The sequence below is a fragment of the Hippocampus zosterae genome, chromosome 13, assembly GCF_025434085.1.
Source record: "Hippocampus zosterae strain Florida chromosome 13, ASM2543408v3, whole genome shotgun sequence".
NCBI classification, from domain to species: domain Eukaryota; kingdom Metazoa; phylum Chordata; class Actinopteri; order Syngnathiformes; family Syngnathidae; genus Hippocampus; species Hippocampus zosterae.
Genome location: NC_067463.1, coordinates 7,292,505 through 7,318,926, shown reverse-complemented (window position 1 = coordinate 7,318,926; position 26,422 = coordinate 7,292,505). Strand labels below are relative to the sequence as shown.

General features: G+C 45.0%; 2 protein-coding genes across 4 annotated transcripts in view; both read right to left on the bottom strand.

The window, feature by feature from the left end:
* Positions 1-404: 404 nt before the first annotated feature.
* LOC127613602 (zinc finger protein 665-like) lies at positions 405-6,278 on the bottom strand. 2 transcript variants are annotated; one of them, XM_052084708.1, is made up of 3 exons: positions 5,920-6,278; positions 5,672-5,837; positions 405-4,335 (listed from the first exon to the last, which is right to left on the bottom strand). In XM_052084708.1, exon 3 carries the CDS (start codon positions 4,243-4,245, stop codon positions 1,321-1,323), a length of 2,925 nt encoding a protein of 974 aa, XP_051940668.1. In that variant the 5' UTR covers positions 4,246-4,335; positions 5,672-5,837; positions 5,920-6,278; the 3' UTR covers positions 405-1,320. The 2 variants fall into 2 exon arrangements, with proteins under 2 accessions (XP_051940668.1, XP_051940667.1); XM_052084707.1 differs by lacking the exon at positions 5,672-5,837 and having other exon boundaries at positions 5,920-6,266.
* A 449-nt stretch (positions 6,279-6,727) lies between these two features.
* sdk1b (sidekick cell adhesion molecule 1b) overlaps positions 6,728-26,422 on the bottom strand; it is a 237,723-nt gene continuing 218,028 nt past the window's right edge. For both annotated transcript variants that reach the window (XM_052084701.1, XM_052084702.1), the window contains 15 exons: positions 25,429-25,532; positions 24,230-24,300; positions 23,329-23,461; positions 22,434-22,490; positions 21,608-21,709; positions 17,557-17,672; positions 13,677-13,863; positions 13,402-13,539; positions 13,161-13,322; positions 12,057-12,182; positions 10,667-10,831; positions 10,070-10,207; positions 8,290-8,413; positions 8,053-8,182; positions 6,728-7,968 (listed from right to left, as the gene is read on the bottom strand). In XM_052084701.1, coding sequence (XP_051940661.1) covers positions 7,660-7,968; positions 8,053-8,182; positions 8,290-8,413; positions 10,070-10,207; positions 10,667-10,831; positions 12,057-12,182; positions 13,161-13,322; positions 13,402-13,539; positions 13,677-13,863; positions 17,557-17,672; positions 21,608-21,709; positions 22,434-22,490; positions 23,329-23,461; positions 24,230-24,300; positions 25,429-25,532 — 2,062 coding nt within the window. In that variant the 3' untranslated portion in view covers positions 6,728-7,659. The remainder of the gene's footprint in view (positions 7,969-8,052; positions 8,183-8,289; positions 8,414-10,069; positions 10,208-10,666; positions 10,832-12,056; positions 12,183-13,160; positions 13,323-13,401; positions 13,540-13,676; positions 13,864-17,556; positions 17,673-21,607; positions 21,710-22,433; positions 22,491-23,328; positions 23,462-24,229; positions 24,301-25,428; positions 25,533-26,422) is intronic.

Genomic DNA, 26,422 nt, shown 5'->3' with positions numbered 1-26,422 from the left:
GTGTCCCCCGCCTACTGCCCGGAGACAGCTGGGATAGGCTCCAGCACCCCCCGCGACCCTAGTGAGGATCAGGCGGTTAGGAAGATGAATGAATGAAATGTGCAATTTAGTTTTATCAATCACATTTATGCATTGCAACTGATCCCAATGATTGTAGAAACTTTAACAAGTAATTGGTATTGAAAAATAGTCATGCACTTGATGATTAAACAAGATTTATAAAGAAAGGAAGTTTTAAACCATTTAAACGTGCATATAAAATCTAAATGTAATCCCTGCCTACACCTTACAAACTAAGGAGAGTGCTATTAAATGTGTAAATGTGAGAGTGCTATTAATAGCGTCTGCTGTCATGGGTCTGTCTCAGTGACGGACTGAGGCTGCTGTTGTGTTCTTCTCTGGTCAAAACAGTGTCCCCCTAGCGGATACTCAACGAATTGCACCTTATTAAAAATATTAATTTTGTGTCTTTTATGCATTTTTTTCATTTTTAAATTATCCTGCGGGCGTGATTGAACCTCGCGCGCGCGTGCGTGTGTGAGATGTATGGAATTCCGCATTGGTGTGCAATTGTAAAACAAGGCTGTGTGTTGAAAAAATAAATCTGAAACTGCATTTAAGGGGGGCTCAATACTGGCTGGCCATATACGGGCCGGAGTTGTAAATTGATTTCTGGCCCAAATACTTCACTGCACAACTGGCCCTCATCTGGTTTGCCAGTCAAGCCAGTGCCTCCTTTGCCACTCCTGGGCCGTGTTCGGCCCACATGCATTATGCCAGTGCCGACTCGAGGCCAGCTGTGCCAGCTTCATGCCGAATCCGGGCCAGATGCCTTTGCTGAATGGGACATTGTCCAAGAAATTGATGTAAGTGACAGTGAACGCTTATCGTAAATTTCACAATTTCTTTCCCTTTTTTTCTTTCTGCACTGACTATATGAAGTGTGAAATAGGTGCTCATACATATGCATTATTGGAATAAAAATAAAGAGTACACATACGTTTTTGTGTGTGTCGGTGTTTGTTTGCATCTGAGATCAAATTTGCTACAGTGAAAAACCCCCTGTTGTGGAAGATTTCTTGCCACAAACATGATTTTGTTGTAGAGGAGTTTCACTGTATCACAAAACATAAAGAGTGACATTCAGCTACCCTGGTCTGCTGACAAACAGGATTTGAAAACGAGACCACCAAAACCTTCTTGTGTGACTGATCTTAACCCTACCGCGAGTGAACGGGAGCGCTGTGTGGAAACGTGGCTTTGGGCCGCTGCTGTCATTGCCGCTGCAGGATGACGGCATTTCCTGAAACGACACGGCCATCACCACCCCGGAGTCGAAAGCAGTTGGGAATCTTTCGAGTGGAACTTATTGATGTGTCTGTTTCTGTCTCCCGTCTGTCTGAAGGTCTGCTTGCAGTAGGGACACGAGTACGGCCTCTCTCCCGTGTGTATGCGAGCGTGCACCATCAGCTTGTGCTTGCTGACGAAGGTTTTGGTGCAGCTGACGCACGTGAAGGGCCTGTCCCCCGTGTGGTAGCGCTGGTGCATCCTCAGCTCGGTCATGCGGCCGTAAGTCCTGCCGCAGTCGGAGCAGCGGAAGCTGGGCGGCGCGTCCATGTGCCGCCGGCCGTGCAGCCGCAGGCCGCTGGCCGAGCGGAAGGTCTTGCTGCACTCGGAGCAGGCGAAGGGCTTCTCGCCCGTGTGCGAGTAAATGTGCTGCTTGAGGTTGGCGGCCGTCGGGAAGCCGTTGCCGCAGTGCGGGCACAGGTGGGGCCGCTCGCCCGTGTGGATGCTCAGGTGCTTCTCCAGCTTGCCGGCGTTGAGGAAGGTGCGGCCGCAGATGTCGCAGCTGAGCGGCGCCTCGCCCTTGTGGCCCTCCAAGTGAGCCGTCAGCTCGGCCAGCGCGGCGAAGGCGGCGTCGCAGCGCGTGCAGTTGTACGGGCGCTCCTTGCGGAACTTCCTGTGCTTGAGGCGGTGGCGCTCCAGCTCCTCGTTGTCCACGAAGGTGTCCGCGCAGTAGGCGCACCGGTGCGGTCTCTCCTCGGTGTGCGTTTGGAGGTGATACTTGAAGGCGGTGTGCTTGAGGAAGACGCGTTGGCAGTGCGGGCATTTGCTCTCGCGCCGGTCGTGCATCTCGGCGTGCCGCCGGTACTGCGCCAGGTCGCCGAAGTGCTTGCTGCACACGGTGCAGTGGTAGTGCCGGCCCTGGTGCTTCTCCTCGTGCTTCTTCAGCACCGCCTCCACCTTGAACTTCTTACCGCAGACGCTGCACAGGTAGGGGGCCTTGTGCGCCGCCGCGTGCGCCTCCAGCTCCTCGCGGCTGCCCAAGTTCTGGTCGCAGCGCGGGCACGTTCCGCTCTTCTCCTTGGCGTGATCCATCAGGTGCTTCTTCAGGTCCTCCGCCGAGGCGTAGTTCTTGTGACACTCGGCGCAGGCGTAGCGCTCGTTGTTGGCGGCCCGGCAATGCGCCAGAAGGTGCCTGTTCAGGTGGTACCTGCGTCCGAACACTTTGCCGCACTCGTCGCAGATGAGCGAGTGAGGGCCGCGCGGGATCTTCTTATGGAGCTTCAGGTGGCTCTCCAGGCGGGCTCTCTCCTTGAAGCTCTTGTCGCAGGCGGGGCACGTCAGCCCTCCGCCCGCGTGCGTCTTCCGGTGCTGCTTCAGCTTGGCCCAGCTCGCCAACGTCTTTCCGCACCTGCGGCAGCCGTGCTGCCGCACGCCGTGCTGTTTCTTCATGTGGCGGGTGCGGTGGTACGACTGGCTGAAAGCCAGCGAGCACACCGCGCACCGGAAGGGCTTCTCTTTGGTGTGCGTGCGCATGTGCCGCTTGAGCTTGCCGGCGTAGGGTAAGGTCACGTTGCACACGGGGCACACGTGGGTTTTCTTGCAGGGGACGCTCGCGCCGCTTACCCCTTGGCGGGGAGTCGGCGTCGTTTCCGCCCGGACGCCGACTTCCGATTCCTTATTTTCATCGCGGCCGCCGCCGGCGACACTTCCAACGTCGTCCATCAACGACTCCGTCGTGTCGGTCTGGATTTCCTCCGTGTTGGCTCGGACGTCCTTCCCCGGCGTCGCCTCGGCGGTTCCCCGTCGGTGCTCCTCGTGAGACGCCAGGTGGCGTAAAAAAGCCGCGTCGTTGGGCGACCTCTCGGGACAGTAGGGACACAGCAGGACCTGCACCACGTGCGTCTTCTTGTGGCTCTTGAGCTCCTCGGCGCTCCCGAAGCTGTCGCAGCACGTCGAGCACACGTGCTGGGCAGCGTTGTGCTGCACTCGCATGTGCCGCGTCAGGTGGTACGACTGGCTGAAGACGGTGGGGCAGACGGGGCAGCGGAAGGGCTTCTCCTGCGTGTGCGTCCTCATGTGTCGCGCCAGCTTGTGCGCGCTGACAAAGTGTCTGTCGATGCAGATGGCGCAGGCAAACGGTTTACGCATCTTTGCCTTGCCTCCCGTACTCGGCTCGTCCGGGAATTCCTCCAGTTTGCAGGGCGACGATGAGGCGCGACCGTTGTCATCATCGCCGCAATCGTCGCCGTCGTAGTCATCCGTCGGGTTGTTTTCGCCAGGGCTCCAGGCGACTTTGCGTTTGGACCTTCGGGTTGCAACCGCAACTCTCTCCCCGCGCCGAGGCCTTCCTCCTTTGCGTTGTTGCGCAAGAGGCTCGGAGTCAGGCCCGTTGACGACCCCAGACTCCACCTCTTTTGCGATGCGCAGGGCGGCGGCGAGCGTCAGCGTTTCCCTTTGCGAGCGCAGACGCTCCCTGAGCTCCGGCAGAATGGTTTTTTCAGTCAGCTGAGTTAGGATCAGTTCCTCGCCCGCGCGGTCGCCGGGCCCCAGCAGCGCCTCCAACGCCGCCACAAAGTCATCCGTGCTCTCACCGTCCATCTGAGTCCTTTGGTGGAATCGGAGCAAACACGCCCGAGTATTGCGGCCAGCGCTGAAGTAGGCGGTCAGCGCCGAGACGGCCGCCACGTACGACTGTTGCCGCGGGACCAGCGTCGCAAAGACGCGCTGACCCTCGGGGCCCAGACAGTTGTGCAGAAGCATACATTTACTGGCGTCGGTCAGCTTCTCGTCGTCGAGTGCGTCCAGGTAGCGTTCGAAGGCAATGAGCCACTTGGGCCAAACGATGCTCGGTTCATCGGCCGTTGGCAGAAAAGGGGGTGGCAGGGCCAAAATGATGAGCTGTGGCTCCGGAAGGAGGACTTTCCTCATCAACTCGTCCACGGGAGTCACTTCACCCATCTTTACTGCTCCCTTTTTGAAGCTTTTCAACTATACAACTTCCACTCTGGTTTGCTGACGACTCCTCGCAGTCGGATTGATGGCAGGACTCTAACAACACACAAAAAGTTGATTCGTGTTAAGAAAACAAGCCCAAGAAGAACAAAAATAAGGCAAAGAATAAAGGAAGTAGTCGTCGTAGAAGTACAAGGAAGAGAAGTAGATGAAGAATCGGAACAGTAGCGGTTTGGTTTTGGAATTGTAGCAAAAAGTTCAAGGGGACTAATACTTATGCAAGGCACTGTAAACCTGGGAGACATCAGTAAAATCAACCCTGATGACCTTTCGGCACTGTCAACGACACTTCCCAGCCACTTTTTTCAAATAACTAGTTATTATATTTTAATGTATTAATATTGCAATATGGGGCGGCCCGGTAGTCCAGTGGTTAGCGCGTCGGCTTCACAGTGCAGAGGTACCAGGGTTCGATTCCAGCTCCGACCTCCCTGTGTGGAGTTTGCATGTTCTCCCCGGGCCTGCGTGGGTTTTCTCCGGGTGCTCCGGTTTCCTCCCACATTCCAAAAATATGCATGGCAGGCTGATTGAACACTCCAAATTGTCCCTAGGCGTGAGTGTGAGCGTGGATGGTTGTTTGTCTATGTGTGCCCTGCGATTGGCTGGCAACCGATTCAGGGTGTCCCCCGCCTACTGCCCGGAGACGGCTGGGATGGGCTCCAGCGCCCCCCGCGACCCTAGTGAGGATCAAGCGGTACGGAAGATGAATGAATATTGCAATATGTATTGCAATATTTTCAATACATATTGCAAATGTAGGTATAATATATATTCATCCATCCATCCAGAACCACACCCATGGACAATTGCGAGTGTTCCATTAACCAGCCATGCATGTTGTTGGAATGTGGAAAGAAAACGGAGTACCCGGAAAAACCCACACAGGCACGGGGGGAACATGCAAACTGGAAATTAAAGTAATTTAGATCATCTCATCCGGACTGAGAGCACTTGAGAAAGCCTCCTTAACCTTAAAGTGTTTTACATGACAATAATACTACAATAATTCTTTTAAAAACACTATAAGAAAATGCTATTATTCGTTTGTTTCTAAGCATGGCTGAAGCCAACTTCGCCCCCTTTTTTTTTAAATTATCTTGGGTGGTGTCATGCATGAGTATGAGCCTTTTATTTACATAACATTTAGACTCCGGATATTGAATAGACAAAACCCAATGCTCCACTAATTATTCAAGAGCCAGGCTTAGCCAAAAATGCAAGGTCCCAGCCCCTGCCCCCCCCCCCCTGCCCCCCCCCCCCGTGCCCCAGTCCAAGCCTGTCATATGTTACCACAATCCTTGTTTATTGCACTGAGTAGTTGCTTATCAGTAGCATCATTGCACGTCACAGCAAAATCAGTAATGTGTATTACATTTTTGAGGAATGGTTGGCCTCTTCGTTTGAAAGTGCCCACGAGCACTGTGTCCTCACTCCGCGATTTGCTGAACCACCTCTCTAAATCCACAAACACAGCAAAACGATTGATACTTGTAAACTCATATACCAAAATAGGGGACGGCAAAATTATCCAGTCCAAACTAGGATGTAAAAGAGAGAAAGTGGTGCTTGGGTCACTAAGATCAAATCCATACGATGGAGAACGAGGAGATGTAAACTCACCACACCGAACTGGACAGCACAGTGATCGGCTTGGCAAAACTGTCACTCCAGTGCCAAAATGCTGCACGTTTTCAAACCGACATCCACGTTTTTGAATGAATTTCCGAATCAATACTTGCTTTCGTTGAACACATAGAAAATAGCCATGACGACGGTAGTAGAAAATCCGCCATGTCGACGCTCTTTACATCCGGTTATCTCAAGGACGTGGAGCGAACCACAGTGCCCCCGTGTGGCCAGGATACTTCTTGACAACGTGCCACGGTTCTTTTTTTTCCTTGTCCCTTTCCCCACACGTTTGATCTTATGTCCCTTCATTTTTCACGTTTCCCCAATGGCCATTGTTATCGTGGCTAATTTTGTTCATCTTTAATTGTTAGAAAAGTTTAGACTACTTTTAATGAGCCTCGCTGTTCAACTGAGATTGACGAATTCGTTGGAGGCTCCGGTGTGTAACTACGGTAAAATGAATGGTTTTATGTAGGTAATTTTTTTATGTAATAATAATATTTAATGGTTATTTACCAAAAAATGTCAGTGAGCGGTTTGGAAAATTATTTTTTTTAAATGAATGAAATTATCAGATTGTAAAATGCTTGATGTTATTTCTTAAAAAAACATAATATTCTTCTATTTCTATTGAATAAAGACCAAATACATTTTTACATCCTAAATTAAATTGCATATCATCTCGTGCAAATATGTACTTAGTATGACAATAATATTCAGCATATACTGTATATTTTTTAATTTTGTACTTGCTGTACAAAAAAATAAAATAAAATAAAATAGGGCCATCGGCACACAGTTTAACAATGACCATTTATTCACTCACCAGAGAGGCATTAAAACGTGTGACAGAGTGCTGGAGGCTGCTGGCTGGCTGGAAACCTTAAATAATACATGAGGAGTACGAACGTGTGTGCATGTGTGTACATCAGCCCGATCCATTGGAGTCAAAGCTCGGTCACTTTGAATTTGTTTTACATGTACAAAATTCATTAAAAAAAATATAAACACACAATGGCGCGCGGCGCGATTAACGAAGATGCTTTCTGTGCGCATGCGTCAAACGTACACATTCAAACTTGGAAAACAAACAAACAATACCCCCCCCCCCCCCAAGCGTCACATGTTGGGAGAATAAAATCAAATCGAAAGAAATTGAGAAACTCAGAAACAACAATTCACACACATCCAGTCACACATCCTGAAACAGTGATTAACACTCCCTTTATTCCCCCCACCCCATGTGTTTTAAAGCTGTCAATATTTGCACAGCAAGTCCACTCTTCTTGCTCCGATGCCGTCATCTCAACCCAAAAAGACGTCACATCAGCTGGTGCAACATGTGCATTTTTGGAGTGTGTGCGTGGATGTGTAAAGACAGATGACAAGAATCTTTTTTGTTATTATTGTTGTTGTTTTTTTTTTGTGCTGATTCTTCCATGTTGCACCGGCTTGGTTCTCTTCTCCGAGAGTCTCTGCAGTGTCCATGTAGAAGTGGGAATGAGAGGGGGGATGCTGAAAGTGTGTGTGTGTGTATGTGTTGTGGGAACACAGTGACACTCAAGCATGAAAGCGCTGGAGAGCTTTGTGAAGAGGAGAAGAGTGTTGCGTCATTTTTTTTTTTCCGGGAGGCATTAAGTTCAAGTCCCCCCTTTCCCTCAAGCCATCCACTTTTTTTGTCCAAAAAGTGAGTTCCCCATCCAAAGAGCGTCACGCAGCGCGCAATTCCGCTCACACAAAGGAGGAGAATCCCGTCACGGGCGTGCGCGAGCCGGGCGGGTTGGTGTTTGGGTTGGCGTGGGCAAGCGCCGGCTGTCCCGTGGGGGTGTACACGCCGCCCGCATTGTGTTGGGTGACCACGGTCTGGTAGTACGGCTCCGAGTCGGCGGCGGCGGCGCACTCCTCGTAGCTGAAGGGCGAGCCGAGAGGTTTGAGGCCTTTGGGTTGCCGCTTCCACGAGTTGTAGTAGGTGGGGTCGCTCATGTAGTGGTTGACGAAGGAGTGCTTGGGCTGCTCGTCCTCGTAGTCGCTGTCTGTCATCTGGATGCACGAGAAGTAGACAGATCAATGTGATTTTTAACAATCATCATAAGTGTGCTTTAAGGACACTTAAACATGAGCTACCTCTGACTCCGAGACTTCGGTGGGTTTTTCAGTGAGCGTTGTGCTCTCCGTCAGAACCGCTCCGTTGTAGTTGTTGCAGATGTCCTCATCCGAGTAGTGAAGACCGCCCGGACTCGGTCTGGGAGGTGACCTAGAACCAGAACATGAGAAGCTTGGCTTTGGGGCCCAAAGGCGAAGGTGGATGTGCGTGTGTGTGTGTGTGTGTGTTTGTGCGTGCGATCGAGTACGACATGGCACCTTGTCCCATTCTTTTTCAGGAAGGTGCTTTTGGTGTTGGTGAGCGCTCTGCTGTTGAGCTCCAGGGTGGTGAAGCCTCCGTTGTCCAGAGTGACCGACTCCTCCACCGAAGACATGTGTTTGCCTGAAGGACGACAAGAGGGAGCACAGATGGAACAACCTTTCAATAAAACAGAGCATCCACGCTCATGATGTTCACACTGCACTTATGTTTTGCTTTGCGCGGTCTGACTTCACGTGTGTTTTTGTCACGGGTTGAAAGACGGACCTTGAAAAAGCTAAAGATCCAGTGTGCATTCTACTGGGAATCAAATGTAAAAAGGTAAGGCCAACTAATACTTGTGTGTTATTTCAAGGAAACTCCTTCAAACTTGATACATGAACACATCTAGTGTTGCAGTAGCCTGGAACACAATTTTTTGGATGTAAGGAACTGATAAGAGTGGGAATTTTTGTGTCGAAGGGATCTCTCCACAGAGAACTGGATTTCGCAAACAACCCTCTAACTACTTAATGTCACATTTGCAAATAGGCCCGAAACAGTGAGCTGGGAGCGATGATAATAAGGCTTTAACTTCAGCCACTTGATTATGCAGTGATAATAATGTACTGTACACCTCCTCGGATTCACCCTCGAGTCGACTTGCCACTTTTCTTTTTATTAGAAAGCAAATATAGTACTCTCGCTGAAATACTTTTAAGCCTTAATTAAAAAGCTATTGCCAGTTTCTGCCTGCAGCCTTATTCAGAATAGCTCACAAAGAATATACACCGGTATGTAAATGTGTGTGTGTCTATGTGTATATACTGTGTATAAATATATATATTTTTCATGATTTCCTTTGTTTTTAGAGTGACATGATTACTCAAAATCATATGGATGCTTGTGGGACATATTTGTCCTTGAAGATTGCGGGAGGGGGAACAATGACGACCTTGTTTTGCTCTCTGTGTCGGGTTGCTCCGGGCAATGTTACTTTAAGTGCAACTTTTTGGAAGTGTGCAACCGAATTCTAAATTTAATTTTTTGATTCAATGAAAGTTTGTCACCAGTGCTGTGCATGTAATGAGTTGGCAGAAGCTGTCAAACTGTCATGACTGGAGAGCCAAACTTCCTGAACTGAAGACGTGAATTCAAAGCAGTGGTGGGAAGTGACCAGTACAAAGCTTCGATTTTTCAAGTATATGTACTGCACTTGAACATTTATTTTTCTGAAGCCTCCCGACACTTGAATACATGTACAGTAGCGCCTTGATTTACAAGCGACCGAACGTAAGCAATTTTTTGGGGGGTGGGGAGATATGAGAAGTTCCCCGGCCATTTTTTTGCGAGCAAATTCGACGGACGCAGAAATTTGAGAGGAAACAAAATGTATTATCATTATTAAATTTAAAAAAAGAGTCTTCAAGCTGTTAATTGCCAGGCTACTGTCAAAGTAAACATACAACAAAAAGAATTACACACCGTGAGCTTAAAACAACTGCACAACTTTGTCTTTGGGGAATGTGTGCTCGCTTAATGCTAACGCGCAATGGAAAGCACCGTCGATGGGATCAACAAAACTGTTGATGTAGGTTGCTGCGTTTCAACATTAGGGAGCGTGGGATATTTGAACTCCAACAATGTAAGCAACACATGAACAAAGGTCATAGAACAATACTAACAGGCAGGTATTCTTTATCGTCAGCGAAAAACAAACATTATCGATGTAATTTTTTTTTCATAAGTAAGTACACATACTTGAGTACTTTTGCCACTTCTTGTTCAAACTGATGTTACCTGTGCCACAGGCCTTGTACTTGCTGCTGTGTCCATGCAGCAGCAGGGTGAAGACGAGAATGAGAATGAGGATGAGGCCCACCAGCGCCATGACCAGCAGAAACCACCACTCCTCGTAGAACGGACGCTCGGACAAGGCTGGAGATGCAAAATGGAGACGGCTTGTTTTTATTGCAGTGCCGTTTCCAAGCAGACTATTGACATGTTTGCCGTGAGGAACCGCAAAATTAAGAAAACGTTATTCCGCCCACATACGATACCCGCGACCGGGATGCCTCATCTTTTCTTTTTCTAGAGTACCTTTGGGTACTGCGACTTGTCAGTTTCACCCAATGGGTGTCTGCACTTTTCAGTTTATTGGGCAAATGAGAGGACACAGCAGTCGGGCAAAAAAATAAACAATAAAAAGACCATATACTGTATGTAATGATAAAGTTTCTAAATGACTACAGTTGTGATGTTGTTGTGCGAGGCATGACATAAGAAGTACTCAAGAGAATGATGACAAACCCATTTTGGTGTGGACAATTTATTTTCTTTTTGACATTTACTGATTTTCATCATTGTGTGTGTGTGTGTGTGTGTGTGTGTGTTTACCAGCGAGTGCTGCAGAGGGCGTGCTGGGGTGTCCGAAGCCAAAGCGGTTGACGGCGATGACTCGGAACTCGTAGCTGATCCCGGGTCGCAGGCGCTCCAGCGGCACCGACACGGACCTCGTGCTGGGAGACAGCAGTCGGATGAACGAGTCCCATACGCCCTCGTCTAGCGAAGGGAAACAGAGAAGGATGTCGTGTCAACAGAAAAAAAAAGTCCCCTCGTGGAAATGAAGAGCGCAACCGTTCTCATAATACCGTAAAAGTGTTTTCATTCAATTACAATTTTGATTCTAATATTTCGACTTTAGTGTAATTCTTTCTTGTAGAATTGGGAGTTTTAAAAATCTTTGTTGTGTTTTTATGACTTCTTTCCAAAAACGTATTTTGGCTGTAAACTTGTTGTCGGCATATTATGAATTTGTTCTAGGAATATTTTGACATTATTTTAAAATAAATTTACTCTGCAATATTCAAACTTTATACTTTTTGTAAAGCTTATTTTGTTTACAATTATGACTATTTCCAGGACATTTTGCTTCTTAAACCTGTTTCATAATTTTCTGATATAGTTCTCAAGAAAAATAAATCTCAATTCTGGTTCTATTACACTGGGGAAAATTTTGACCCCAAAATCTCTTGGAGTTAGACTTGGATGCAGATTTTTAAAAAATTGGCATGCAGATTCCAAAATGTAAACTGTTGTAAAGTTCTATTCCTATTTATTTTTTTAGGCCTGTAACTACTCCATCTTTGGGTTTTATTTACAAAAACACACATTTATTTTCATGGATATATTTTTTAAGAAAACAGCGGACATATAGCTGAAAAACTGACTGGAATCTGTCCGACCAGACTCGACGAAAATTATGATCCTCAGTTCTCTATTGTATCAAAACTTTATTCATTTAATTCTTCTGATACCACGACTTCATTCTCAGACAATTACAACTTGTATATTCATATTAAGATTTAATGGTTGTTTTAATCTGGTATTGTTTAAATTTGCCATTTCTCTGATCACAATGCAGACCTGCAAAACTCCAAACATTGGATGATTTTATACACTTTAGAAACCGTGAAAAATGGAGAAACGTGCAGCTTGCGTCGATCAATTCACGGACGTGTACAATTGCTACAAGATTGGCCACAGCGCTCTCGTGAGCAGCGCTGGTGCTGTAAACGTAATGGATGTTGATTCACTTTACAATTCCAGTCGGGATTCCCATAATGGTCTCGAATTTACCACCTACATTGAATCATTTGCCGCCCATGATCACGCTTCCGATAGATCAGCTCATTACGAGCTTGTGGCTGAGCCGATTAACTCGGCGGGCGTCAACGACCCGGGACGCACAGAGCTGTTAAAAAAGACGAAAAGGTCAGCGTGTCACCTGAGGGACGAGACTCGATCACGTAGCCGCTGATGGGCGCCGCCCCGCCGTCGCCCTCCGCCCAGTGGATGGTGAGAGCGGAGGATGCTTTGGTGATGGAGATCTCCGTGGGGGACCCCGGTGCGCCTGCATGGTCGATTGGAGACACAGACATATGCATTGGATTCCTGTTTTTATTTTTTATTGTATTTTTTGGTGGGGGGTAAGACACATGAACCAAATAGAAGGCTGGGGCTGGGCAGTTACCGTATTTTCTGCACTATAAGGCGCACCTAAAAGCATTTGATTTTCTCAAATTTCCAAATTTTATATGGATCAATATTCTTATTTCTTGGACGTAGTCTTTTAAATGTTCTGTAAAGTGCTGTGTTACAGCTGAAGCTGTGGTCAAAGAGTTCTATAAGGAAAGCTGCATTGTATTGTGCTCCCTTAAGCGTAGCTCCATCTAGTGGATGCATAACGCAACCCCAGCCACAATTGTAGCTTCTATTCTACGCGGTGCGCCCTATACATGAAAACCTTTTTAAAATAGGCCATTCTTTGAAGGTGCGCCTTATACTCCGACGAAGTGCCTTATAGTGCGGAAAATACATTAATCCATTTTAACGATTCCGCCGCCCCCGCGGCGCATCCTTCGCATCCACAACATATTGCCGCTTTTTATTCCTACTTACAGGCCTCACGTGGCCCCAGTCTGCAGTCAATCAGCATCGAGAACGTATGACTTGTGTGTGTGTTTGTGTGTGTGTGTGTGCGCGTTTGTGTGTGAGCTTGCTTCCTTAGCATGCAGATGCCGCACGTTAAACTGTCTGTAATGCACCAAAAATATTTGCCAACCGCCAAAATAAGGTAGAAGTTAGCGAGATGTTTTTTTTCTTCTTTAAGATGCTTTTTTTTAAACCGGTGCAACAAAAATACGGTAATTACTTTAAAATAGCCATAACTAGTAAATATAATATGTCATATTTTAATTTGATTATTATTTAAAAAATATCCTGATTACAATGGCTCAAGGGAAATATAATCACTGATGAGCGTTTGATAAGCAACACAGCATATGCAAACACACAGCACAAAGAGACACACACACTGACGCTCGCTAACCTTGGACCGGCTCTGCAGTAAGGTTTGCACTAATCGGAGGTCCGTAGCTGACGGTGAGAGCTTGGACCCTGAACAAGTATGTGGCTCCTTTCAGCAGATCCCGAACCTTCAGCCATCGCTGCCAGCTGCCCTTCACATCCACCGTCACCACTTTGCTGACGCCTGCTCACACACGGCGGCGACACGCGTGTGATGTTTATGCTATGTCGCATTTGTGTGTTTCCGGAATGTACGCGTGTACCTTGCACCGGAGCGGTGGGCTGGTAGATGACCCGGTAGCCCTCCAGCAGGCCATTGGGAGCTAAAGGAGCCCCCCAGGAGACGTTGACGCTTCCTCCCGTCACCTCGGAGAAGGAGAGGTAGCTGGGCTGGCTCGGGGCTGCGAGATTACATCATCGTATCAAAAACAGCTTAAAAAGTAGAATTGGGAAAATAGAATGTTTTCTTGCCATTTCTTTTCCTTGTTATATTAGAAGAAAACCAAAACTAAAAAAAAAAACAATCAGCGGTGCATACCCGACTGCAGGGTCTGTGCACCGCGAGGGTCGCTGGGCGGTCCGTCCCCGGCCGTGTTGAAGGCGGTGAGAGTGACCAGGTAAGGCGTGTAACTGCTCAAGTTGCTCAGGTGCATGCGGGTATCCGGGACAAAAATCACCTTCACCTTCTCCGTCTGGTTCTGTTTGTTCTTCTGCCAGTAGTGCACCTGCCACATGAGAGGACCTTTTGCCTGACTCTTCCACAACCCATTTGTTGCCCCCCCCCCACCCTCTTCCTCACACATCGCTGCAGCTCTTGACAACAGTGTGCACTGTTTACTTTCTCTGCTCCTCGACGGCCCCTCTTTAATTCTGATGATGTAAAACCTTGACAATGTTGCCTAACTTGTAAAATGTTGACAATGCTGCTTAAAATAACTCACAAGAGGAGGATGGTGCTGCCAGCACGACAGGACACTCAAGGACAGGCTAAAGCGAATCCCTGACATGGTGCGGTTCATTCATAATGCGGGCTGCTGTTATATTGCAGCTTTTGAAGCGGTTTTTCATGGGGTTTTACATGGCAAGTCCAAATTTAGAGTCGCTCATCTTAAGTGTAGTTTTTGGTTTTTTTTGTGCAGCAAACATGCGTGGCAGCACGCAGGTCTAATGGAACAGAAGCAGAATAATTTAGAAGAGGCAGAAAAAGTACCAAATATCTAGTTGATTCATTTTGAAAGCCCCCCCCCCACATGAAAAACGCTTGCCGAAATGCTTGCCGAGGGCCAAACGTCAACTTTGTCGATATTATTTTTGACGTAGTTGGACAAAGCCCATTGGGTTGTTTCAATCATTCTCTATGTCACAGGTGTCAAACCCAAGGCCCGGGGGCCAGATCCAGCCCGCTAGCTCATTTTATGTGGTCCGCAAAAGCAAATCACGTGTGTCAACTTGCTAAAATCTGTAGCAAAATGCCAAATTGTCATGTGTAATAAATAACGTTAAGATTTAGCACTCATTTTGCTCCCCTCTTTACACCCGACTAATAACCGAACAAACCATGATATTATATTTGTTGTTACAAGGAACAATTCTGTGGTTTCACTGTCATAACGGGCCTCCGGGGGAAGACGCAACTCCAAATTGGCCGGTGACTAAAATGAGTTTCATATCCCTGCCCTATGTATGCAGTCATGATATGTATCATAATTAGGAGGTACAAATTTGAAACTAAATTGTCATTAAAATAACATCCTGACTTCATTTTGTGCACCCACCGCCGTTCCGAGTCAAGACTCCCAAATATAAAGATAAGTTGGAAGTGGAATATTATTGACAGCGATAATGACTTTTGCCAGTAATGAAGACAGAAAATGCTATTTTAGGCTCAAATGAACCAATCTCTCCCATGATGGAAAGACCGTATGCTTCGATCCATTTTCAGGCATCGGATGCCAATGGCAGCCTTATTAACCCTTTCAGGGACGGACGGCGGTTACGACACAGCTTATCATGTTATCAGGTTACAGGTTAAATTTATGTTTCCAGACTAGAACAAATGTGAAGCGAGGACCAGATGTTTTGGAGGAATTTTGCTAGCTTGACTGATGAACGCATTACTCCTTGTTTGGTAAGATCCACAGTGCAGTGCTAACTTCACTTACGCGTGCTCCCAAATTCTGATGTGTTGAAGGCTGCAGCTGTTTTGCTTCATGTCAACGAGCCTAAACGAGTGACAAGCGGGTTTCAAATATGCAGCCGCTCGAGTGAAGTGGAAAAAAAAGGAGGGCAAAGATTGCCTTTTAGCCATTTCTTCAGCGCGACAGTCAAACACGAAAATACTCACGGGCCGAAGTTCACACTCGGACAAACCCGTCATGCCACGCCCCTTCAAAATGGAGTTCGCGATTTTCAAAAGCTTTCGTTTGGTCGGATTTGTTCCGTCGACCTCAAGGTAGTACATTCGTAAAAAAAAAAGACTTGTGATAAAGTCGGTCCGGGATGCAGTGATTCAAAGATAATATACTGCACACGGTTCATGAGCAATAAGCGGCCTTTGCAATGCATCTTAATGCAGTCAAAGAGGCGTCCTCTCACCCGTAAAACTGCGAGTGCAACTTCATTCCATTGATCCACTTTAGCAAACGCCCAACACACACCGACGGATCTCCGCCGTGTTGTTCAATAAATGAAGGTGGTAAGCGGCGGCAAATAAAGGCTCGACATGGAAAGTGCTTGGAAAGTCGTGATTCACGGTAATTGCAACAACAGTTGCCGGCTGAGCCTCGTGCATTATAAATGAATTTAAGAAGGGGGGGGGCAACAAATGTAGTTTCTATTCACCAGCGCTTCGAGTGTGAGAAGAGAGCCAAAACGAATGTGGCAGTACATTTCACTTTTTTTCTTTACTTTTAGCGAGCGTTGTATTTAAAAAAAGCAAAAAAAAAAACAAAACAACCCCCCACCCTCCAAAATATTTTTGGTGCTGTTTTAAATACAGAAAAATAACACCGTATTTCAAAATGCAAACGTAAAAACACACACACACACACAAAAATAAATCCCAAGTGTAATTAAGCCAAAAATCAAATGTAACGTGTCGCATTCTGTGGGGTTTGGTGTTGATACGATTTTAGCCGTGCCACACTATTTAGATGCAAAAGCACTTCTATAAATGAAAACACGCAACTGAAATAAATAAAAGCTGATTAAAAACAGTTGCTGTGGAGTTTGCACGTTTTCCCCAAGCTGTTTTCTCCGGCTTCCTCCCATCTTACAAAAAACACGCACGCGAGGGTCGATGACTCTCAAAATTGACCAGAGGTGTAAAAATGAGCGCTTATGGTTGTCCGTCCCGTGATTGGGCGCCAACCTCTCTCCCAAAGTCAAGCTGGGATAAGCCCCAGTTCACCTGTGAGGACAAGAGAGCTAGAAACTGAATGTCTTGTACTGCAAGATTGTTCCCAACAACCTCTGTAATAGATATCAGCGTTTGTAGTATCCTTTATTCGATAAGAACAATGAAAAGTTTACAAACGGGGGCTATCAAAGCTTCTGAATTAGTTGTACTTGAAAGGAATAGACAAATAGGAACGCAACATGATCATAAACTAGGGTTAAGGCTCGAAAAGCGAATCAAGAGTTGCCATGGTAAAATAAATCATCGATTTGTGCGCCGGCTTCTTTGTTGAAAAGCACTCCGGAGCGTGTAATTTTGGTGATTGATTTTTGCTGAGAGCCGCTATTAACTGTTGACTTCTCTATCAATGCGTCTAACAAGCCCACCCGGGCGTTGCGGTTACATTGGTGGAAAAAGAAAAAAAAACTCTTCTCCACTTGAAAAGAAACGCTCCTCGTGCGCTACCTGCAGCCTGAGCGGCTATTAGCGCGAGTCAGAAGCTATCAATTCATGAAACGTTCATTCTTCGCTCCTATTTGGCTGCACTTAATCTGCTTAACCTCGTCGGTGCGTCCGTCCGTCTCGGACACTTTGATGCACTCCCCCCTAATCAGGATTCTACAGCGGCCGCGTGCTCGTCTCCTTCCTTCGCTCGGCAAATATTACATTCCCGACTTTCTTCTCCATTCCACCTCTGCTCCGCTGCAGAAATCAATGTGTCCAGAGCGGGACAGATAACCTTGTGTTTGAAGTACTGAGAGCAGAAGGGAGATTTGGTGGGGGGGGGGGGGGGGGGGGGTCGACGAAGAGGGTGAAAGCTTGTCGGGCCGAGCAGCGATAGTGAAACCATTTAAGACCATTCCTCTAACTTAATTCTCTGCTCCTCCATAGGACACTTGAAGGTGCAGCATAACCACAGCTTTGAGAAGCAATGACGTACTCTAATATTAAAATGACTGTGTGTGTGCTGCTTTGTGGGCACACACACACGCACACGGACGTTTGCTTTTATGCCGCTCACCTTGTATCCTTGGATGAGTCCATTCTGGGTCTCCAGGGGGGGCGTGTCCCAGCTCACTTCCAGACTGGAGGGAGACACGGCCGACACTCGGATGGACTGGGGGGCCACCGATGGAGCTGAAAATGGAACAAAGTAAAGTCTTACAACAGGAGTTCTCCACTTTTGTTATTTATTTATTTTTTTGCGTTACAGGAAGTCTTTTTCCCTAATGCAAATTAACCACCACCATGTGCATTAAATCCAAATTAATGAAATGGAGAAAAAAAAGTCATTATGTTACAATACAAAAAGAACCATGTTTTAGAATCTTTTTCTGTCATGTATGAGCATAAAGTTGCATTATGTTCACAAAAAACAGGATCGAGTCTTTAAAAGGAGAAATATATTTTGTCATGATGAAAAGTCGGCAAGTCATCTTAAAGCGATAGTTCATAACTTTTTTTGGGTCCTTTTTTTTCAGAGATTAACCACTGCCTCAAAATGTCATCGTTTTATATATTTTGTGTGGACTGATGAAATGTGCGCACTGAAGCTTCAGAAATGAATGAATGGCTGCAGCGCGGCCTTGTCTCCCATTTGTAAAAAGTGAACGCTTATTTTGCATTTCTATTGCAAACGTTAAAAAAAAAGAAACTAATAACCTCTTTCAAAGAATCAATGGTTAGTCATAACTCTGTTGTTGTAATGCAAAAGTCCACCCTAGGGGGCGACAGAAGCTTCGCAATGCAAGTCTCACATGCGAATTGTTAAAAATACTCATTTATTGTCTAAAAAATGAAAAGATGAACCTGTCATTGTAAACAAAAATGACCATTTGTTGTAAAAAAAAGTAGGTCAGATTCATTTTTTGCGAGGTTTAGACTCGACCAAGGCTGCGCTTGGCCACCGATTCTGTTCAGAACCTCTAAGGCAGGCATGTCCAAAGTCCGGCCCGCGGGCCAAATCCGGCCCGCGGTCGAATTTCATCCGGCCCTCGGCCCCTGTCATAAAATCAGTGCCGTCTGGCCCGCAGGTTGGGCGCAATGGAACACGTGTTGCATTAACTGAGGTCTCGTAGACTGGTGAGTGATGTTTCATAGAGTACTGCTTCCCTCTAGTGGCTAAATGAGTAATAGCATTCACTAAATGAGTAATAGCATTTAGACACTAGAGGGCAGTAGCACTCTACGAGACATCACTCACGAGTTAACAAGACATCACTCCGTGTTTATATTGACTGATATGTCATATTTCAAATGATCCTTGCAGTTGTGGATATGTGTATTGCTTGTTCATTTCCCTGTTGTTCGAGTCAAAGGTTTTGTGACTATTGAAAAGTCATGGTGATACATTTTATGTTTCAAATCAATCAATTTGCACTCAGGAGACTTCTGTTTAAGAAAAAGTCAAGTGAATAAGCAGTTGCAGGTGATATCCCTGTTTCAAATGAACCAAAAAAAAATTCTTAAGATTGTTGAAATTAAAATAAAAATGGAAATGTGAAACAGACTGGCTTACTAAAATTTGTTGAACAATATTGTTGTTCAATGTAAAGAATGTCAGCCAAGGTCGGCCCCCCGACATTTTACCACATAAAATCTGGCCCCCTTGGCAAAAAGTTTGGACACCCCTGCTCTAAGGTGAGAACTTCTTAGCGCATCTGAGACGTGGATGGCTTCCGCTTTGGCGGCCTCAGTATTGCATCTCCGCTTTTTTTGCAGATGATGCAGTTGTGTTGGCCTTGATGACTTTCACACCGCTCTTCACAAATCACCCCGTGAGTGACAGGTGAACAGCCCATTTCAGATCACCGCTCTTGTTTTATATTGAAGCAACAACACAGAATATTTTACGGTTAATCCACGCAATTATCCACAGTTTCCGTCCGGGGAGCCCTTCCAATTAGAGCGAGCGGGCCTGAGGCTGGAGTCTTGACTGCACCGTGACCACACATACGCAAACGTGTTTTGCAGCTATGCACCTGGGGGCGCGCACAGAAAAAAAGGCCATATCACCGCATTTCACCATCACATCGCCCTCTAGCTATGTCTGCCACCCCACCGCACTCTGCTTATCCTCCACTCATTTCTCACCCTGTGATACGTGTGGCCTTCTCAAGCCGACAAAACACACACACACACACACGCAATCTCTCCTGAATGCGAATGCGCGCCAACTAAAATGTTGGCTCGTTTTGTGAGTGTGGCGAAAGGCAAATATTGGTGGAGGCTTCAAGACCTGCGCTTTTTTTCCCCCACAACACATGAGGTTAGCCTACTGGTCTATTTGTCATTCAAACAGTGGCTCACAGCCTTCTCGCCATGTAACATTTCCGGCTCGGGTGCACCCGGCTCCTTTGCCAAACAACCGAATGGCTCCATCATTTCATCAGAAAGAACATTCTGGACTTTCATTTATTTATTGCCAGCTGACAATAAGGAAAGGAGCAGATCAGTCATTCATTTTTATATTCATAACAACGTTGGTAGAATAATCAAAACAAAAGCGGCTGCTCCTACAGGTTGGGACAAAAGTGGCGAGACTGCACAGAGTATGACGAATTTTAGAAATTTGAAGATGACTACTATTCAAAACGGGAATGGTGGAGTCAGTAACGATAATCATCATACAATACAGTAAAAAAAGCCCAGAAGATTGTCAAGAACTAGCCAAAGAGACTGACACCATCTTCATTAAAACTTATTTCAGTGCTAGAAAGAAAAGAAAAAAAAAATGTGATGGGATTTAAAAAAAAATAAAAAAAGCTAATGCAGAATACATACAACAACACGCAATTTTTAAATGGTCCTGAGACGGTTGGACTTTACAATGGCAAATGTTTGACAGTTTAACCCTCGTAGTCCACCGTTTGCAATAAATGCAAAATTATGTCTTTGAATGAAAGGCAAAGGCATTCGGAAAAACACGAGAGAGCTGAAACGTATGGGGGGGTTATAAAATGGCCGAAATTTCATGATGTCACCGGCTGATAATTCTCAGGCATTGCAGCAATAATAAAAAAGGTTTTGATTCCGTAATCTTCACAATTTACATATTTTGCACCATAGAGACCCATTATAATTCATATTTTTGAATGCATCGTAAACCTAATGTGTAAACATGCATTTCACGCGATTTTTACGTCAATCGCTTTGTTTTCACTTGGACAGACGTAAGCATGCCACATTGTTGGGTTGAGGTCATTCCAATTGTGCAACTTTTAGGTGGCACCAGAGGATTGTAAATGAGTTTGCCTTTTTGCAGGTGGCTTCAAACCAATGCATTTTACATGAACACGTCCGGTCGGGATTGTTAGTAGCGCTTGGTTGGGACCTCCAGACACAATTTTTTAATAAAGAATAAAAAATCACAAAGAACTAATAAAAACTATATATGTATGGATAGCACAGATGCCTCTGAACATTTTGAGTGTTTGAAAAAAAAAAAGAATGTTTGTATAACACAACATACATCATTTCCAAAATTGTAAAATGCGCAACTTAGGCTTTTTTTGTTTCAAAGGACCTAAGGGTTAAATCTTGAGCGCATGAATTCCATCCCCATGATTAATTTAATTATTCTTCATGTCAACAAAACGAAGGCCAAAAGAGCATCATGGGGTGGATTCAACCAACAGCAGTCCCAACTGTTCATAGACAACCTGCCAAAGACGTTACCAATGAGCATCTGTATTTGAGTCTCTGTAGTTTCATATTTGTACAAGTGGGCCGATTAAAAAAAAATAAAGACTAAAACTTTAAAACGGGCCTTGAGCAACAAGAGCCAAAAAGCTCCAGTTTGTGTGACGGATCAAGATTCTTAGAAGTTTACTGCTGATGAAGAATTCTAAATGGAGCTTCTAAGAAGAGCGCTGAAGCGAGGACGGGCCGGAAATGATGCAACACAAGCAATAGTCTGAGGATTCCGACTAAATGTTGCAGCAAAAGTGAAACCCAACAAAGCCCGTAGCGGACAGAGGCTAACGAAAACACTTTGAACAAGGAGAGCCACTGCCTCACCGAGCGTCAGAAGGAGGATTTGCCAGAGTAAAAACTGGTCGTTTTCCACTTGCCTGCCTCTCCGACGGACACCTCGACGGGTTCAGAGGGAGGACTCTCGCCCACGATGTTGTAGCTGGTCATGACGATTTGGTAGCGCTTAAACTTCTTCAATTCTGGAAATGGAACACCAAATAATAACCTTGCCTGAATTTTTTTATTTTTTATTATTATTATTTTTGGTGGCTTTTGACAATTCAGAAAAAACAGAGCCAACTTGCCCATTGGGCAAATGCTAAGGCCGGCGCCATTGATTCCAGGTGGCGCCGCAAAGTAGGGTGAAGAAAAAAAAAAGTATCTTCACAACAATTATATTGAATCTAGTCAAGACTATTAAGTCTCAAAATGAAAATGCAAACAAAATGTACGTTAATTTAGTTCACAGAATATGACTGCAAATGATCAAATGACCCAATCATAACAGATTTTTTTTTTTTTAGAATGATGTCGAATTCAGTATTTGGCAGAGCAAAATTCCGATAACTGATTGATAATCAATTAAAGACAAATAAACGTTTCTGGGCCCTTAACTTTACAATTGTTTGTAATTTAATTCAAATTCTGTACAGTACGGCGTTTGGACTCCTTTTCGATAATGCCGGCCAGAAGCGCTTTGCAATTGTTGTGCTTCGCTCGGCAGAGGGCAGCAACCATACCACGCCATCATCCCAGAATGCATTGCGCACGTGAAAGCATGGCGGCCCATATGTAAATAAACTGTCTACAAAGTGTATTAAAATAGAGACTATTTAAAAAAACATTGCTGATATTGAAATCCAATAGAGTAATTCTCTGTGTTCATCAAGTCAGATATTTTCATGATTAAGCGATATGACTTACGTGTCAACTCGAACTCTGTCACTGAAGAGCTGCTGACTGTCTTGAAGGGGCTCTTGGCTTCGGAGGAGAAAGATAAATGAACGCGAACGTTGATAAATGGCTTCTGTAATTATTTTACATTTATCAACAACAAAATGACTGCCATGGAGAGGCAGAAATTTGATAGCTTTTAATTTTGAAGCAATGAAGGATTTTTACCTGGTATTTGTTGCTTCAATTCTTTCATTCTCCTTAAAATTGGTTGAGTAAAATCGATATTTTTTTTTAATGTGTATTTGTTTTGGATTCATTTATCTCTCTTTTTGGGAAACTATGCTCCATTATTAGCTCAAAAGCTATTTCAATTTCTTTGTAACTGGTGAAGTAAGTTGAGGAGTTTCATTTAGACATACCGGTAAGTACTGTTCTACCTTCTTGTGGCACCTGTAGGCAACTACAAATTACAATTTGGGGGACGGTGTCAATCGATTGCAGTTTTTTCGCAAATCAGGGCTCCGTCCCGTTGCCCCTCAAATTCACTGTATCTCATTTCGCAATGAAATGCCCCATTAGTCCTTTTTAAAAAATTAAACGTAATCCCCTGAGCACTAAAGTTCACCCGCCCCTAGTCTACATTTTCTTTCACACGAATCATCTATTGGCCATTGTAAATGTTTATTTCATGGATGTAAAACATGCTTGTGGCAGAAAAACCTCCCCACAATGTGCAGAGTATGTTTATGAATGATTGCCAAACAGTCACAATGCAAATGTTGTGTTATGTTGCATGTTTAATAGGGTCCAAACAACACAATAAGACCACTGCGCAATTAAATGGCAAGGTGCCACCTCCTCATGAACTGAACTTATGTTTATTATGATTTTTTTATGAAGACGTGTGAGCGTGGCGACATACTTGTAATGTGGCTGTCTGTGGTGCTTTTGCTTCCCTGGACCCCATCAGCAGAGAAAGATGAGTTGAATGGCAGCTCTTGGTAATACAGCCGGTAGCCCGTCAGCAATCCGTTGATGCGTTCGGCGCTTGGCCCCTGGGGAAACACGCAAATGAAATCAGTCATTTATTTCCGAACACGTAAATTCTGACGTTTCATCTTCCAGGAGTGCTGACTGACAGAAAAAAAGAAACTTTTAAAGGGTGCAGAGCTGGAAGTGGGTAGTAAAAATGATGAAATCGCTGGCGACTTTGTTTTCACAGCCTTCTGTTTTTGCCATTAAGCCACAAGGAGAAAACACTACACACTGTGTTGCAACACCTCGGACTGCCCGTCTGCCCCTTCTACCGACTCGTCCATCCCTTTCAATTGTCACTTTGGTCTGACGGTGCTGAATAATGTATTAAACGCAAACACACATTCAGCAGGGCTTTTCTCACCCTGGTGAATTATTAACATGTATTTGGACTGCACTTCAAATGTGTGAATGTCTGAATGAAGCATGTGAGGGGAACAGAAAATGGTCAGCTCTAGTAATGGGCAGTTAGCATAAAAGGCTGCATACATGTGATCAGATAATGTCTCGGTGGACCATCAGGGCCATATATTCTTTGCAGTCCCTGTTCCAAATACACACGTGAACAAAGAGCCCTCCGTTAATGAAAGAAAGTGGTGACAGAAATAACTTGAATCTGTCAAAATATTTTTTTTAAATATTGAAAATACATTAAATTGTGGTGACTCATGGCCATGTCAGTCAGAAGATTTTGTATATCGCATTCCACATGCTTGCCCTATGCAAGATCTCTTCTTGTAAAAAAAAAAAGAAAAAAAAAAAAAGAAAAATATTGCCACCGCATTTACCTTCCACCGGATGAGGACGGAGGTCGTCGTCGATGGTTTGACTGAGAGGATCTCAGGAGGCTCATCAGGAACTGAAAAACAGAATAAGGGCGCTGTTAATAAATATCGACAAGCTTCATAGATTAGCATCATAGTTCTGCGCTGTTATGTTGGTATTTTTAAGGTCAAATTTTTCATATAGTCGAAGGGGGAGTTTTTGTTATCATTAGCATATTCAATGTCAGTGACTTCTAAGAGATTGACTTGAACGAAATGCAATTTTGATCGTAGTACTACATTCCATTACATTTTTTTTGTATTCATATTATGATTTCATTTGCAATTAGAAATATTCAAAAAGAAGAAAAAAATGGTTCCTTACAACCTAGTTGAATTTGGCAATAAAAAAGACATTTTAAGAAGGGAATAGCATCAAATACAATAAAATGTGAATATTGTCTTGTCACCAAATGCTACAGTTGTTGTGAAACTGGGCAAAACTCCAGGTGTGTATTTCAAAAGTGAAAATTAAAAAATAGAATAACGTAAAAGTGTACACAAGGGATATTCGTATGTAAACTCATGGCCATCAGGCATTTTTATTTGTTGAAGGGCTAAACATGGAAAGCCCCTTTCCATTTAGATCATTGGATACTGTGCATGAGTACAATTTTATACTTTTTGTAAAAATGTACAAAATTACTGACGACGTATTGTTATTTCATTATAATCTTTTAAATATATTATGGCAATTGAAAGATGATGACTTTAACCCTTTGAGGGTCAGAGGTCACTACAGCGGACAGCCTATTATGTTGTCAGGTTACGGGTTATCATTGGTGCATGAAAGGGTTCATACGGCAAGACTCAATTCAAGACGTGACGCTCGCTGTTGTGTTTTGGGGAGCCCCCGTCACTAAGTTGAAAGGTCGATCTCTGTCTATTGCGCCACTACGGCAACACTTTCGATTTAAACTTTGGCTCAGTTGCAGTTAAGGGAATTACAGTCACCTGCTGTAACAGCCGCTATAATCTTCATAAATGCACAAAAACAGGAGGATTGATTTTTTTCCCTCATTGAAACAGCTGGCGATTGATGGGGGGCACTGTTTGTGGAAATACTGGAAATACTGTCTCTCTTAAATCCCTTTCATGGTTTAGGGATGGGGGCGAAATAAATCCGGGAAATTCTTGTCGCATGCCCTTGTCCGGCCTCTCACCGTCTTGTAAGGTCGTGACCGCATCCGTCTCTTTACTGAGGACGCTGCTTCCAATGTCGTTGGTGGCCACCATTCGCAGCCTGTACGAGGTGAAGGGCTTCAATCTGCACAAACACACACACAGCGCACGCTAAGGTCCTATTTCTTTTAAAGTTCTCATTTCCCATTAACAATATGCTCCCCCCGTAAAAATACCGTAAAAGGAAACATAAGCAAATCATTTTCTCGGAATTACCACCAGCTTTAAATCGCAATGCAAGGGTCAGGAATAATGACCGCGCACCTTCTTAACTGCTGTGCGACCACAATATCTTATCTCCATTTCCACCTCTGTGCGAGGCGAATGCATTAATAGGCAAAGAGTAATCATCAGACTCAACTTTGAGAAGAGCCGCGCCAAGTGTCAACACAAAGAGCATGGACTTATTACACAACCCACTCTATTGCAATACGCTGCAGTGCTTTATTACTGTTTATGCACGTGCAGCTGAAAATGTGCAGTAGGTTGAAAAAAAAAACAGAAAAAAAAGAAGGTGCTTCTAGCAACAACGCACCGGGACAATGTTGCATGCTTGAAATGAAATTGCCTTGAAATGTCACCCCCCCCCCCCCCCCCCAAAAAAAATACAAAAGGTACAGATTTAAGCAATGGGTTAGGAAGGTTTCAACAGGGAGGAGCAAAGGACGCGTTTACCAAGTTCAGTTCACCGAGTAAAGCTTAGGAACGAATTTAGTTCATAATTGAACGTGCCACTGTCATCTTTTGCTTGGGGTGGCTACTGGATCAAAATTTGCAGTCAGGTCTGCTGCGTATGTGTCACCTCAATCCCTCTTGCCCTTTGTGTGATTGTGTTTGTGTGTGTGTGGTTATGCAGGTTTATAATTGCAGGATTGGAGCCAGCCAGCAGGTCCATCTCATCCCCCAAATTAGCAGCGAGCTGTTCTCGGACAGCAGCACGCTGACAGATTGTCAAAATTTTTTGTTCAACCTGCC